A 16,435-nucleotide genomic window follows, 5' to 3' on the forward strand; every position below is an offset into this window, starting at 1 on the left:
TTGTTTATTGTAAGTACAGTCAGAGTCCCTGGACACCTAATTAAACTGTTTGTGGGGGCTGTGGCTGTTTGGAAATGCCAAAGTATGAGTTATTTCTGATGTTCAGGCAGGAAACCTGCTTACCCAAGGCCTCTAGTGATGTGGCAGTGAGGATCCACTAGGGAAGGCAGCGCGTCACTGTGCGTAATGTGCAAGTACATAGAACTAGGATGAAAGGTGTTTGCATGCCCCTGTTTGCTCCTTTACACCACAGTGTTGCTATAGAGACAAATCAGGCATAGGCAGGAGCAGGACGGTAGGCAGGCGGGACAGGAAGGGGAAGGAATTCCCAAAAAGTAGGGCTGACAACTGTGGCTTAATGCTGCTGTGTATGGCTGGACCTTCGGTGTAGGGTAGTGCTGTGTGCTGCTTGACCCAGGTCTCTGCAGAGATCCTGTATGTCTTGGACATCTTTCTCTTAACCAGGGGGTCTGAAACCCGTGGCTCTCCAGATGTTTTGGAATAGAACACCCAATATTACTCACCATAGACTATGATGGTTAAGGCGGATGGGAGTTGTAGTGCAAAAAGTCCTGAGACTAAAATGTTGCATACCCTTGCTCTATACTAATGCAGTGTCTGTGTAGCCCTATTGGCAGTACCGGAGTTCAAGCCATTAGAACCATTGGCAATTCCATTTGGACTTAGGCCTTTAATCAATATAAGTTCCGGGAAATGGCAGTGGTATGGCCTAATAGCATGGTCTTGATCTGCATTGATGACCACAGTGTGTGAGGCCTTAACTGTGCTCGGCTATGCAGGGCACCAAGGTTATAGATGCATGGCCCGCCATGGCAAGCTCTCCACAGAGGTACAGTACCCTACTTGATCCTCATGGGGTGATGGCTATTCCTCTAAGGCGCACAGCACTGCATGGCTTTATCCTGAAGGGAAGACCAGTCCTGCCCTCACCTGAAAGAGAAAACCAGTCATCATGGAGTGTGGAGTGTGCAACCTACCCCAAACCACACATTGACCAACCGATAGTCCTTATAAGGACATCATGCCACCCAAGAAACACAAACCACACTGCCCATTGTCTGCTGGATGACACTATATTATCCAACGGACACACCCACACTCCCTAATATTCATAGGCCATACTACCCCAACAACAACAACAATGGTAATATCAAGGCGTCATTTCCCCCAAATGTCAGAAGCAAACAGTCAACTATTTACTTTGGGGCATTATCTTTGGAAGACCACAATTCTACCCTCAAACATGCTGGTCATTGGGTATATCAGGGGACCGTGCCATCCATAAGCCACTACCACACTGGCTATTCTTTTTACAGTAGGACACCATGCCGTCCACCAGATAAACACACTCTGGTGAACATCTCAAAATGGAGCACCACGTCATCAGGACCAGAATGCACCTGTAGTGATCAGGGGCCAATTATGAACTGTGCATGTGGAGTGTTCATTGGATATTTGAGAATCCACCACGTGTCCTTAATCTGAAGTGAAACTAGGACCTCGAAGCATCACTGGTTGCCATTGGGTAGTCAGGCTAAGCAGGCAGGGCCTGTAAGAATTATACAGAATGGGGAACCACTCCCCAGCCTTCCTGCATCCACATCCTTCTGGATCTCTTCTCAGCATTTGAAACTGTTGACCTCTCAGCCCCACTCCAGAGTTTCTTGCACCCTGATCTGCCCCAGACTTATCCGATAGCTCCTGTCTCATCTCCTGGAGCATTGGTACTACCCCTGAAGCCCACCTATGAGTTGGAATTCATAACATGTATGTCATCAGATTTCTCATTTCCATCTTCTACATCTCGTCCCTAGTCTGGTCTGTGTTTTTTTGTGCGCCTTGAGGCCTTTGGGCGATTAGGCGCGTTACCAATAATTAAAACAAATAAATATAAAAATAAATAGTCCAAGTTCTCATCTCATTTGGTTGTCATGTCGTCTCCTTTGCCGGTCATAACCGTGGTATTCTCTATCGACATCGCTGATTGCCTGACGGATAAGCAACACTGGATGACGGCTCACTCTCTGATGCTCAAGTCAACAAAAGCAGAGGTAGTCTACCTGGCGGCCTCCAGTTCCTTTCATATCCCACCCTCTCCCCTTTAGTTTACTCCCTGGACACTTACCTCATCCTCCAGGGCATGTAACCTTGGTTTCCCCTTGACAGTGCCCTGACACCCCATGGATTTATTACTCCCACCTCTACAGGTGCCAGACGTAACTTTAGCCATGCATAGAACCTGAACCTTCCCCTCTTGTGTTTCCCCTTGCCCGCGGCTGGCTTGATTGCGGCTGCAGCCACCTCATCAGGCTCCCTTTTCACTCCTGTACCCCACTTAATGATGTGGTCCGTACCCTCCTCGTTATCCTCCTGCAATCTTCACCCACCTCTGTGGAAGGTGTCGGCTCATGTGCAATCGCTCCCTCTTTAAATGCTCCTACTTATCACTTCCCTTGCTACTCCTCCCCTACTCTCCATTTGGACCTGAGTTATGTGGCAATGCACTGCTTTAGAACTGTTCCAGTTGATAATGTCCCTGCAAAAGGCTGTGTGGCAAAAAAGTCGGAGCAAAAGGCAGTGGTTTGCAGCCACATTATCACTGTGAACCTGCGGGGGACACCCCCGGTACCCCCGTTTCCAATTGTTTTTATTTTTTTCTTCCCCCAAGGGGAGCAGAGGACAGCCCTGCTCCCCTTACTAATTGTCACCATACATAATTTCGCCACAGCCTTTTCCTGGTGACTAGATGCATGGCGACCATGTGTGTGGGGGTAATATTACGGATACTTTTAGAACAGCAGTGGAGACTCTCGATCGCACGCAGGAAACGTCTTGCACACTGGCCGGCCCAACACACAGTTAGTCGCATAAGAAGTGATGAATGCATGGGACAGACACTTTCACCTCCCCATAGTAGCCTGGAGTTGATTAGCAGGCACACCTGTTAGACGAGCAGGCCAAGACCACCTGGCTGAAGGGTAGCAACGGAGGGCTACATTTTTACGGGTCTGACAAAACGTGAACGAGAACGTGAACGACGAATAATAGTAGAATATCTATTTCTTATAGAGCGCTACACACTTATGGGTTTCAGAAATAACAGATGACATAATTGTCCCACAGAATGGTACTCAATTGATCGTCCTCTGAAGGATGAAAGGATGAGTTGAACTTTCCGGGATTCGAACCTGCCAGCAGGCTGCACACAGATATCAGGAGTGAGCATTCAACTCACTATGCTATCCCACTATCCCATGAATGTTTCATGAGTCTTGGAGATGAGGTACTGAGTTGGGCTGACAGGGGAGACAAGAGGACCAATTAGTAAGTGACTTTTCTCGGGCCACACTCACTTCCGTGGGGCTCAGTATCCCTCTGGTACAAGACTTTCCAAATTGAGTGTTCTAGCGAGTGGCTCAACTCAAAAGGCTGTGAGTTGAACATACTTGCACAGTGAAGTTGGAGATTTAAAAAAAAGGTTCATTGAGGCTGATAATAGTGAGCAAAGCCATGTCTACACAGTTAAGACTTTGCAGCAAAGAACAAATCAGTGCCATGAAGACTTGAATGGAGGACATGACAGGCTGACTGGAATCCAGACAGAAGACAAGGCCAACGATTGCTGACTTGCTGTATGAAGGCAAGCATCACAATACAGGGATCCAGTCTCAGATGCTTGCAAGGCGGGGGACCGAAAGTCCATCAGGGCAGCTGTTATTAACCTTGACAATAACCTGGCTATTGCAGCAGACTGAAGTTAAACCTCGAGTGGCGTGTCCAGGGAGAAGCCTGCAGTGGCACGTGCTATCCCTGGAATCCAATTGGCCGCTGCATTGTGCTAAACTTTGATCATAATGTGTGTGTGCTGTGACGAATCTGTGGATGTCATTTCTTCTCCTCTGGAGGGGGGGACCTTTCAGAGGGGGCAAGGGTGGTGCGTCCACAGCACACTATTCCTCGGCAAGGCTGTAGAGTGGGATGATCACCTGGGAAGATAAGCCTCTTGTGGGACTGGAGACGAGCATCTTCAGGAGACGCGGTATAACCCTGCTGAAAGTTCTTTTCACTCCTTTACCAGAGTTAAATTCCCCTTCCGCCTGCCCTGATGCAATAGATATGGGTTATTGTGGAAACAATCCAACTAACTCATTCATGCAGAGTAAAGACCAAACCAGTATTGACTTATTTCTAAAACAATGTACTGAGACGAGAAAGAGGGCTGCAAGGATGAAGATCACTCCATTAAACCAAAGTGAGCAGGCTAGTTCTACAGTGAATCTGATTGGTCCAGAAGGCCTCCCTTTTCCAGCACGGGAGTTTTAATTTACTACAGCTTAGAGGACAGGAAGAAAAGTAGCTGTGACTGGAGAAATAAAGCTGTCAGCTGGAGAGCAGAGCCGCAGAGACACCAACCAGGCAAACTGCGGGGCACCGTGTTCAGAGCAGAATTGAAGCAAGACGACAGTGGAAGGTCTACCCGTCTTGCTGCCGGGGAACCCCTCAAAGCGTGGCAAGATCTTGGGAGCTGCACACCAGGGGGACTACAGCCCGAGAGGCACCGTGTTTTTGGCAGAGCCACCACCAAGAGAAACAATGCCGGCAGAACCAAGAGCAAGAAGAAGTGATTGTTTGGGACACTGCTGAATGAGGAAATCAGCCGAATAGCACTGGAGCCTTACACCGGAGCAATGCCAGTTGGAAGACCTGGACCAGATGGTCAGGTAAGCATGTGGCTCAAGGGTGTCTGGATGTATGGTATGAGCTAGAAAGCCAAATGGAAGTGCACGATAAAAGGTTCTGGGACACTGGGAACTGTAGAGAAAAAGGTGGCACGTTTGGCAGAGAAGTGAAACAGATGATCAAGGGACATTACTGCAAGTCTGGGACCCACACCCATAGAAAGGCAAGAGCCTAAAGTGATCAAATATAACAGGGTTTGGGACCCGGCCAGACCAAGAAAGACAGTCTGCGAAAGGAGCAAGCCCCTATTGGAACATTATTTCTTGAACATTATTCTTGATCCCTTTTGAACGCCTGACTAGCCACCAATATTTATGTTGGCTCCAGGAACAATATTTGCTTCGTGTGAGATCACCCTGGCACCATTTTGTTAGTTTATAGAGTGAGGGGCAGAAATAGGTTTTGGAGACGTGACTGGGACAGACTTTTACTTTTGGACTTCCGTACTATTTTCACTTGTTCTTTCGAGTCTGGGAAACCCTTCTTATATTTAAGGATAGAGAGACCTTTTTCCCAACCTTTTTTGATCAATAAAAGTCTATACCCAAAAACATGCCACCCTTGTGTCCGAACCCTACTTCCGGTACCGCACAGTGCACTCGTACTTCATGCCACCCCTGCATAAGTCAGTGTCCCACTTGGGCCACTCCAGTCAAAAGTGTCTGGTCATTCCTCTGTAAACCTCAACTCTGGATGGGTCTCTGTTCAGAACCTCAATCTTTGGAGCCAGAAAATCCTCACATGTAACTTCCAGTTCTGGTTCCTAGAGCCCCGGTTCATGGGCTTGCCATTTTGCCTTCTTGAGTGATTACTTTTCGTTTTGAAGTCTGTCTTTCTCCTCCATGGCTTGCTGTGCTTCTAGACCCTCCACATGTCTTGGACTACAGACTCCATCAGCCCTATTGAACGTAGTCAATGGTAAAGGATCATGGTAGTCGTAGTCCAACACATCTGGAAAGCCGTTGGCTGCAGAACCCTGCCACAGAGACAAGTTCCTTGCTCGATATGAAGTGTTTCTTTCTGCAAGTCTCTCTGCGAGCCTAGCTATCACCATTCCAGCGTCAAGGCATGGCATGCAATTCTGTGGCGCGGTGGGGGTCCCATCAGGCTCGTATTTACTCAAACAGCACTCATATGAAAAAGGGTAAATGGGAACCCAGGCACAATAATCAGGAATTACTTCTCCCCTTGCGTCGAGGGACTTCGGCCCTCATGAGGACTTTGGCAGAAATTCAAAAGCTATCATTGTTTGCAGTAATTGCAGTTTGCCACTTGAAACCTGCCCTATTGAAGGAGATCTTCCAGCTTCCAGTAAACAATGGAGATTTGCTGAAATAGCGCCTGCAGTATTTCTGAATATCTGCAAGCACTATTTTAAAGATTTTTAACAAATATATTTCCACTCTCATTTTGAGGATTGGCATGGACAGTGTGCAGTAGTTGGTCATGCTGCTACTGTGCAGTTCTTTTAAATGCACAAGCGTGGCGGTGTTGCTAGATCTTGAAAAGATCTGGGGCTACGCTCATTTTGAGACTGTTGGGACTGGGGGCTAGCTAGCTCTTTTGATTATAACCCCTGAGCTTCTATCCTGGGCTACAACCAAAAGACCCGGGGCTATAGCCCCCCCACCCTCCCACCCCCCCTCCCCCCCAGCAACGCCTCTGCACAAACGGTTTCATTCTCAGTCTTCTGGCCATTCCACATGGAAGATGGGCATTAGAGATTCCAACATTTCACCCCATTTTGTTGGCTCACACAGAAAGTTGTTCACCTGCACTGCACCTCCCTTCACAACATGAAAAACACCCCTCAAGGAACTTATTAGGGTTTGCATCATCTGTTTCTACTTATTGCCTCACTCACAATAGGGCCATAGTGGGATGCAGACAAAGCTATTCCTTAAGGAGAGTCCTCTTGCCTATTCCTGATGGCATATGGAATTGTTCCAAAAAAGTTTAATGCCGCCTGGTGAATGTTTTGCTGGTGTGGTATGAATGTTTTTTTTCCTCCAAATTGGGCCTCATTAGGACTCCGGCGCTAAACCATGGCGCTATTAGCACCATGGTCCATGCCGGAGTCCGCCATGGCGGAATGGGGAATTACCACCCCATTCTGAGGTTGGTGGGGCAGTAATTCCCCATGCCGCCATGGCCCTTCCCCATTCCCATTTTTGCCGCATAGGGCTCAGTGGGAATGGGGAAGGCGCTAATTACGGTAGCGCAAATTGCGGTACCATAATTAGCACCAAGGTCCCTTTGAGGGTCTCTACTTTAATGGCTGGTAAAACCAGCCGTTAAGGTCAGGTCGGGTCCCGCAAAGGGACCTCGTAATTAGGCGCTAGGTGTTTAACGTCGCCGCAGCCTTTTACGGCGCCGTTAAACACTTAGCGCCTGGGTCATAATGAGGCCCATTGGCTCTGTCATTTACCAAAAGAAAGGCTAGGAGGGCACAAGAAATCAGACCAAATAAGCCATGTCACCAACTGTTTGCAGAAATATTTTGCAACAATCTTCCATTCTGGCCTTCTTCTGAGAAAATCAGAATGTCCACCTGAACTATATATGCCAGGATTGCCATTCTGAAATACATTTTCGTCACGAACGAACCTGAAGAAAGTCTCACAAATATATGCCAATTCTGTTCCTTTGCTTCCTGGTGGTGTTCAAATAAATTGTTGAGACCTGCTTGAACGATCTATGTCTGTCTTGACGCTACTTTACTCTGGTTGTGCCCAAAGAAAATCTTGACCTTGTCGCAATAATATATGCTATCTTTGCCTCTGTAAAACATATTTCTATTCTTCTCGTTTTCAATAAAAAGAGGCATGCCATAACAGTAGAGGCCAGTATTGCCACTCTAAAACACGTTTTCATGCTGCTGGTGCCTAAAGAAAATCATGATATGTTGTCTCAATAATGCTTGCCAGAATTGTTACTGATATAAACATGTTTATAATTCGTTTTGCTCTAAGTTTTGCCCCAAAATTGCTGTCAGTTCCCACATTCCGCCTTGGTCTCTCAGAGCCCAGGTTTCTGCCCCTAATGGCTAGCAGTGTCCTGCTCTGGTCCCATGTCGCACTCAGCTCAAGTCCTGCCATGATTTCACTCACTGTGCCCAACGTCTTGCTCATATGGCTCTCGCTTGCACAGGTTTGCCCCATTTTCGCTACAAGTGCCCAGTGCTGCCCGCATCACCGCCAGTGGCCATTTAATGCTGCAATTTCCCTCTCTGTGGCCATGCTCTGCCTCAGTGTTGGTCTCCCTGGGCCAATATGTGGGCACAGACAGGTCTCAGTGCCAAGTGTATTGCACTGCCACACTCAATGCTTAGGTCTGCCCTATACTCACTCTCTATGCCCAGGTTATTCCACCTCTGGCTCTCACAGACAGAGTTCTGCCCCAGTCTCACTCTCAGCGGCCAGTTCGACCACACACATATACACACACAGAGACACATGCCCGTAATTCCACAGGTACACAGAATTTTATTTTTTTAAAAGTACCTGTATTTCTGCCCAGTCGCTCGTCTGCGTTTCTGGCACCATACTTTTTATTTTGCGTGGAAAACAAAAAAGCTGTGAAGCACTTAACAGCTTCCCTCACTGAGATCCAAGGGCATGGAAACTGTAGGAGGCATGATAGTGCCAAATAGGAACACCTCAGGCCTCCTTTGGGCCCCGGCTCACATAAGGGCCTTTAGGGAATCTGTCCATGCAGATAACGGGTGGAACCTGTCAAGCAGAGTGTTCTCTGTTAGGTGGACTCATGGGTCTGTATCTGCACCTACACGGACGCGCACCCGCTTTTCTTATGCACTTATCAGATATACCCTGTTGGCTAAACCCAGCACTTGCCACTTGCTGGCTGCGCTACCACCGTTCATCGCCTTTATTTATTTATTCATTTAATGTATTATTATTTATCTGCTTTCTCCTCTGTTCCGCACTTTTCACTTCTCCCCCCTTCCATGCACTTTCCCCCTTTTCCCTTTCCCATGCACTTGCGCGTTCTCAATGTCACTGGGCCTAGTAAGATCGTTGTTTTTGTTCTCGCCTGTTCCCCTCCCTTGCCTTGTCGCGCTCTGAAACAATTGCGTATGAGCGCGATATAAATAAAATATCAGTTCAGTTCAGTACTGGCCAGCAGTGGTAGTCTTTCCATAATGAGAGGGAACCATCCGCATCGCCTGTTAAGGACCGGCCGCCACTCTATGAGGTACCACTGAGTCCTAATTCTGGCATCTCTCATATAGATAATCTTGTTCCTTAAAGGGCTGAGGATTTAAGGAAGCGTTGGGTAGAGAAGTGACCTGCCAGTGTGTGACATGAAGACACATCTGTCCTTATAATGACCTTTCCTAAACCAAACCTCATAAGAGAATCTCTGACAGATGATACAGTATCATAAGTATCCATTACTATCAATTCCAAGCTCTCGTAAACACACCAAGGACACCAGCCTTATTCCTAGGCGTGAACAGTGGCCTTCAAGCAAACTTTGTAGCTTTTAAGGAAACAATATATTCATAAATGTTCATACTGTCATCAACTCACCATGCACATAAACCAATTCAAGCCTTACTAAAGAGAAGCTTGGGGCGGACAGATTCGGTGGCTTTGAGGTCTCTCCCTGTCATCTAGGCCAAGCCACGCATGCAAAACAATCTTAGAAATGGCCTCTGGCTGCAGGACTTCCTGCAGTCCCATCAGTGGTAGAATCTTTATGCACAATATTTTAGTTATTTTTAACATATGTCGTTAACATAGACCAAAATTGTTCAATTCCAGCTATATGCATAGACTTTTCAACTGGTTTCCTAAACTGATCGCAGTATGAAGCGGTAAAACAGTAGTAGGAAAAAGATCATGAAAAAACATCAAAATGTTCAAAGAGAAGATAGATGGAAAGGTAAGAAAAGAAAGCCGACCAATGAATACAGACATTCTCAAAAGCTGTATGTAGAATTGGGGAGTATATTAATATGTTTCATTGTCACTGGGGGATCTTACAAGCAATAGAAGGGAATTGGTGGTTGACTTGACCACAACAATCATTGTATTTAAAAGACTAATGAAGAGTCATAGAGGGAATTTTCGGTTGCGTTGATTCAGGAAGAAGAATGGGGGATTGGATCAAGAAAAAAGAGTGGAGAATGAAAAGGTGACACGGGGTATGGATTAGCAGCCAAAAAAACAGATTCGGCCTCATTACGAGTTTGGCAGTAAGTGGTAAAGTTGGGGTTAACTCAATTACCGCCAACTTTACCACCACACGAAATTACAAGTTTGGGCCTGGAGTGGAGGATTTGCCTCCAGAAAATTCCTGGAGGTAAATCCTCCAACTCATTGCCGAAAAATCAGCAGAATAGCGTAATTACCAAAAAAGCCCCAAATTAAATGGGGAATTACACCACCACTACCGCTTGTAATCTGGCAGAAATTCCACCGGACCAAGTGGTGGTAAAGGTAATTCATTTGGGTGGTTTATCACCGGGATACCGCCCAACTCGTAATGAGGGCCATAGACTTTACTCATCCACCAGACTAAACCAGCCCCTGTTAGTCAAAGGCCTGTTTGAGCAATTATTTACAGGACTGTGAAGACATTGACAGCATCCCATAGTAACAACAAAGATATATGATGCAATCAAAAGAAGTAAATAAATGTATGGATAGGGACTTTTGCCTGGAATATACTTTCTCAAACCAAATTCCGAATTGACATTAGTAGATCAAGTTAGGTTGGTGTAAACATGAATGTTTCAGGGCCTGTCTCTAATTGCCAAGTTATTCAAAAGAGAAAAACTGAAAATGAATTCCCAAATATATAGGACATTTCTCTACGGTCTATGAGGGTTAAGGCATACTTTGCATATCCATTAAGGACCAGATCCTCAACCACTAGATACTTACCAAAGAGGACACAATGTCTTTGCAGCATTGTACAGCAGACTTCTTGTCCGTAACAAAGCGATCAGCGATGAGTTTACACATGATGAAGTGTATAGGCACTGCGTCTTGATGAAGTGGTTGAGCTGGCATAGATTTAATGAAAACAATTGAAACGATGGAGGTTAAAATCTGCTCCAATAATTCATACATTTGGAGCTGTACCTCAATATTATTTGAGGGAATCAAAACCTGATCTGAGCTGCTCAAATATACAAGAGAGATTTTTACCTCCAAAAACTTCAAAATAGGCTTTAATTGATGTAGATTTCTCCATGGCATCACTGAATTCTGTAAAACATGACTGTGCATGGGAAGTAATTGATCGAGCCAATTTGACAAACTTTGGACCAAATGGTCCTATTTACTCCAAACGTGTTGAATAGTCTCAAGCTAGAAATTCCACTGTATGATGTAATGCTACCGGGTTTACTTCCTGTATACGAGATAATTCTTTAGTAGTTAAGTTTGAATCGACTCAGGCAGTTTTCGACCCAGTTCGAGTCAGCTCACAAGTCGGCTATTGGAGGCTTAACTAATTTGAACAAATCTGAACCATTTTTTTCATGAGTTAAGCCAAGATTTGAGTCGACCACTTTAAAGTTCACAAACTCCATACTTTGATAAGAATCCTCTGATATATTAGTGCAGACCCTTTATGAGGCGAAATCAGATGACAAGTTCAGGGTCTAAATTGGTGAACTTAAATAGCCAACTGCAGAGAATCGGCTGTTTAAGGACGTATAAAGTGTTTTCCTTTAGGAAGATTCAGGGACAAGTGTATTATCCATTTAATGAGATTATGCGTGAATAGAATTCACTTCTTAAGAGAGAATTTTTTTTTAGGCGGTCGAGATCTAGTACGTGGATTTGTTTCATGATGTGTTTGTGGATATCTGTTTTATGATGTTTTTAAATTATTAACCTAGTTTTACAAATCTATGTTTAGCATTTTTCCCATGTTTCCTAAAGTCACTTGCTGTTATGTAATTTGTCACATTGCACTTCCTTTGACGATAGCTACTATGATGCACTTGCGATCAAAGGTCATTTGCTGCCACTTGTTTAAAAGTCATAGGGCCTCATTACACAGATGGCGGAGAACTATGGCACTATTAGCGCCATGGTTCATGCTGGTAAAATACCGGCAGCGCCTTGGCGGAAAGGGGAATTACCGCCCCATTCCAAGGTTGGTGGGGCGGTAATTCCCCCTTCCACCAGTTCCCTTCCCCATTCCCATTTTTGCCCCATAGGGCATAATGGGAATGGGGAAGGCGCTAATTGCGGTACCGCAAATTGCGATACTGTAATTAGCTCCCTGGGTCCCTTTGCGGGTTGGTTTTTAACGCCTGCAAAAAGCAGGCGTTAAATCCCCCAACCCGCAAAGGGACCTCGTAGTAAGGCGGTAAGGATTTACCGGTACTTTACCGGTAGCGGTAAATCCTTACCGCCATCCGTGTAATGAGGCCCATAGACTATATAAATTCGTACTCCTGATTAATGATTTGGGAAACGGCACCTCTGTGGGAGTAAAGAGAGCAGTAGATGTTAAACTCAACACAGCACCCTTGTGTAATGCTTTCTTCATGTTCTTGTTTCCCACAGCTCTGGCGACCAAACAAACCTATGTCAGCTACAGCAACCACGCCATCTAGACATTGCAACCTTGTGACCATCCCCATGAACTCTCCCCCAGCAGAGGGGGTGGGGGGAGGCCGTCAGCGCCGCGCGGCGGCAGAAGGAGTGCACGTTTCTCCTGCGGCATCGCCGGGATGCCGGCTTCCACAGCCAAGGGCTACTGCGGTGCTCCCGGGGAGGATCCCGGCTTAACGGCAAACCCAGACAAGGGACACGTAAAGCAAAGGCAACTATCGCTGGATGCCAGGGAGGCGGGGCAAGGTTGCGCGACGGTTTTGCGTGACGGACGAGAAGTCTTTCCGGGGCAGGACATCTTTCGTCTGCTTCGTTTAATTTTGTCAAAAAAAATTGTGGGAACGTTTGTGGATTGTGGAAAAAGTACTTTTTTTCTCACCCGATTCTTCAGTTTTTCTCCTGACTTTTCCCTTTACAATGATTTTTTTGCTCCATCTGCCCCGTTTGCTTTTGTTCCATTCACTCCACTTTCCACTTCCTTCCTCCTCCATTACCTCCATGCCGTGTCGCAAAAACAGAAAAAACGCAAGACAAAAAAAAATTCCGACTGTGTGCCCGTGCCGATTCCATTGTTGGTGGATCCGTGTATGTGACAAATTATGGGTTGAAAAATATCACATTTGCTTTATGTACCGACCAATCAAAAGTGAGGAAAAATAAAGTCCAGTGCCTGATTGTTTATGACTTACCAATGCCGATGTGTAAAAGCATGAAAAAGAAAATGTCTCATTTTTATACAAGAATATTTCTAATAAAAGAGAAAAAGCTTGGTTTTGTACAGCGGCCTCCTCCTTTTCGCAAACCCGAGGTAGATTCCTGGACCATTGTGCTTCATTATTTTTTCCTGACCAGGTTTGCAGTTCTCCTCTTTTCCGCCTCCTCCCACCCTGCCTGGGACCAGATTACAGAAACTTTGCACCGGTGCAAGGGCAAAGTTGCACGGTATTACCACAAGGGCAAAGATTGCCCTATTTTTAAAAACAAGAGGAAATATTTGAAAACTATTGCACCATGAAAACTGCATATTGGCATGGTTTAAGCACCTGGGCAAAAATTGCCCTAGTGCAAGAAAGATACATTTTTGATGTGTTTTTTCACCAGGGCAAAGTTTGCCCTAGTGCTAATACCATTCCGTATTAGCACTAGGGCAAACTTTGCCCTGTTCCAATAATGCAGTGAAAATGTATCTTTTTTGCCCGAGAGCAATTTTTGCCCTAGTACTTATACCTTGCCAAACTGCACTTGTCATGGTGCAATAGTTTCCTAATATGTTCCAGTGTTTTCAAAAATAGGGCAAACTTTGCCCTTGTGCTAATACCGTGCAACTTTGCACTTGCGTCGGTGCAAAGTTTCTGTAATCTGGCCCCTGGTATATGTTAATGCATGTAGTGACTTTTATAAAGTGAGGATTCGGCTTGGCTGCTACAGAGCGCTACACAGCAAGGGTACAATAATATGTGTAGAATTCCTGATCATCCTTGATGATTGATCCTAGTATTTCCCTTATTCCATCACACACTCTTGCTTTGTGACTTTCTGGTATTACTGATATTTGCATATTGCAGCCACACACACTAACCATGCAGATGTATACGTTTTAGCCGTGGCACAATTGTTCGCGGTCCATGACCGTGGTCAATTCAGCCACAAAGCCAATTTTGCTATTGCCAAATTGGCCCTAATTATAAAAAAACCCACACACACCGCCACCCACCCCCTACTTACCTTTTCGCCGTCTGTGCATGTTCGGCCGAGGTGGCGTCAGATCTGTCCCTCATACGCTGGTCGGATCTGACGCTGCAGGGTCCGCTTTTCTTTTTTCATTCTGTCCCCCACCTCCAGACCTCCGGAAGCGGGGTACACCCTTGCTATCCCCAAAGGCCATCACTACCAAACATGGGAAGCATGGGACACCCCTGCAATCCCTTCATCAACACCACCCATCCCTACACAAGAACTTGTAGAAGACCTAGACACCTACTTATCTAACTAAATTGAATCAATGATGGGTGACATTTATGCTGTTTAGACCTCTATACTGAACAGGAACTCTAAAATGGACAATATAACAACTTTCCTTATTAACAACATGGATACGCTTAAGATCATTGACAGCACACAACTGAGCTCCCTAATCAGTTCGGCTGAATATTTAGGTTCCTGCCCCCCTAAATTGTTGAACAAACTTTATCCTTTATTCTCAGTCCAAGTACTCCAGTTATTCAACTCTTCCCTCTGCACAGCAGTTGGAAATTCTCTATGATAAAACCCCCATTAAAAGACCCATCAACGGACCCTTCTGACCTTAAACATTTTTTAACTATCTCCCAGCTCCCATTTCTGGCTCAACAAATTGAAAGGATAGTAGTCAGACAGATACAAGAATTTGTAGAAAAAGCAGATATGTTGGGCTGTGCCCAAATGGGCCTCAGACGTCAGAGAAATACTGTGTGAGTCTCTTTTTCCCTCTTAGACCACCTAAGAGAGTCAAAGGACAATGACAGAACCACATGCCCTAATTATCTTTGACCTCTCTGCAGCATTTGATACTATTGATCATGAAATATGAATTGATAGATTGTCCACTTTTGGCCTCGTATGGACGTTATCGAAGGAATTAGGTCCTCCCTCCTCAATCATTCACAACAATTCAGCATGGGGCCCTTTTCATCCCGAGCTCAACCACTGTACTGCGTTGTGCCCCAGGAACTACGGTCATATCAGTCCAGCATTACGATCACTGCACGGGTTGCCGATTAAGAAACGGATCATAATTAAAAGCATGTCTATAAAAGCCTTCACCAACCCACGGTCATTTTATTGGCATCCAAATTCATCTTATACAGACCGAGTCGCCATCAGATCTACTCTGGATAAGAAATGTATCATCCCGTACAGTACAGTAAGGAGAGACAGGATTGGTCACACCTTCTAGATCCAGGCTTCCAGAAGCTGCAACTGCTTTCCAGCTACAATCTGCAACATATCTAACCTTCTCCAGTTTCGGAAACTGCTCAAAACCTACCTATACAATTTACCTCCTAGTGGACTGCTGCTTAGGAAGCTGAGTATATGCCGTCAACTCATTTCAACAGCGCCATGACACCTTCGGGTAATACGATACACGTTTACAAAACTCCCATACCATAAGTGGGGAGGAAGGATAGCTCAGGGGCAATGCGTTTGTCTTGGAAGCAAGACAACGCAGTGCAGCACAGGTTTGAATTCCGATCCTGCACTTAGAAACGACTTGCTGGTATTAAGCGCGCTATAAAAGAACAATGAATATTATTGTGCTCTCTTATCCAGGAGATGCAGGGTATAGTTAAAGGGATATGGCAGCTCTACTAGCTGAGCTAGAGACAAAATGGCGACCTCTTGTGTTCCTCTGCTCGTGGCAACCTTCTTGTTATCGCCTTAGTGTATCATTTGCTCTCGCGGCAGCACTTCAGATGACATTCTTGACCTTTCAGATCAGTTTCTCCTGAGGGGCAGCTTCGAAGGCTATGATCGCAGGTTGTAAGAGATGCATAATTCGAGCCATTGTTCAGCTCTTTAGGACTTGAGGATAACATATATGGGATCTTTGAAAAGCTCTGCTTTCTCAGGTCTAGGCTGAAGGTTGGTGTATCCTCAGAATGGGCTATGCTCTCTAAGGCCAAGTCTAAGGATTTTTATATACTCAGTACTGGCTCTGTTTTTTCTGGACTGGCCTGAAGATTGGTGTATCCTCAGTGTGGGATTTGCTTTCTCAGACCTGGTCTAGCTGTGATACGTTAGGCCTTAGTTTAAGACCCATGTGACCTCAGAGAATGATCTGCAGTCAAAGGGAAAAAAAAAACATTAAACATGTTTTGTCTTAGCTCCAAAAACAAGGGGGGTCCTGGGAGTCCCTCTGCCAGACATTAGTCTCAGTTACGAAAGCCTTACCCAGATTCTCCCAGGACCACCCTTGTTTTTTGCATAATTTAAGTAACTTTGGGTCTCACCCTAAGTTACTAGGGGAATCCAGACGTGGACCCCTTGCTCACTATTCTTAGAGAGGCAAAGCTCCACCCTACTAATGAGGTCCA

The 16,435-nt window shown here is 45.6% G+C and overlaps 1 protein-coding gene across 2 annotated transcripts in view; it reads left to right on the forward strand.

Annotated features, from left to right (window-relative positions):
- GRM4 (glutamate metabotropic receptor 4) overlaps positions 1 to 13,140 on the forward strand; it is a 1,444,124-nt gene extending 1,430,984 nt beyond the window's left edge. For both annotated transcript variants that reach the window (XM_069633515.1, XM_069633516.1), the window contains one exon: positions 12,315 to 13,140. In XM_069633515.1, the coding sequence (XP_069489616.1) occupies positions 12,315 to 12,364 (50 nt within the window). In that variant the 3' untranslated portion in view covers positions 12,365 to 13,140. The remainder of the gene's footprint in view (positions 1 to 12,314) is intronic.
- Positions 13,141 to 16,435: the final 3,295 nt, after the last annotated feature.

The sequence above is a fragment of the Ambystoma mexicanum genome, chromosome 13 (assembly GCF_040938575.1).
Source record: "Ambystoma mexicanum isolate Mex_15411 chromosome 13, UKY_AmexF1_1, whole genome shotgun sequence".
In the NCBI taxonomy this organism is placed as follows: domain Eukaryota; kingdom Metazoa; phylum Chordata; class Amphibia; order Caudata; family Ambystomatidae; genus Ambystoma; species Ambystoma mexicanum.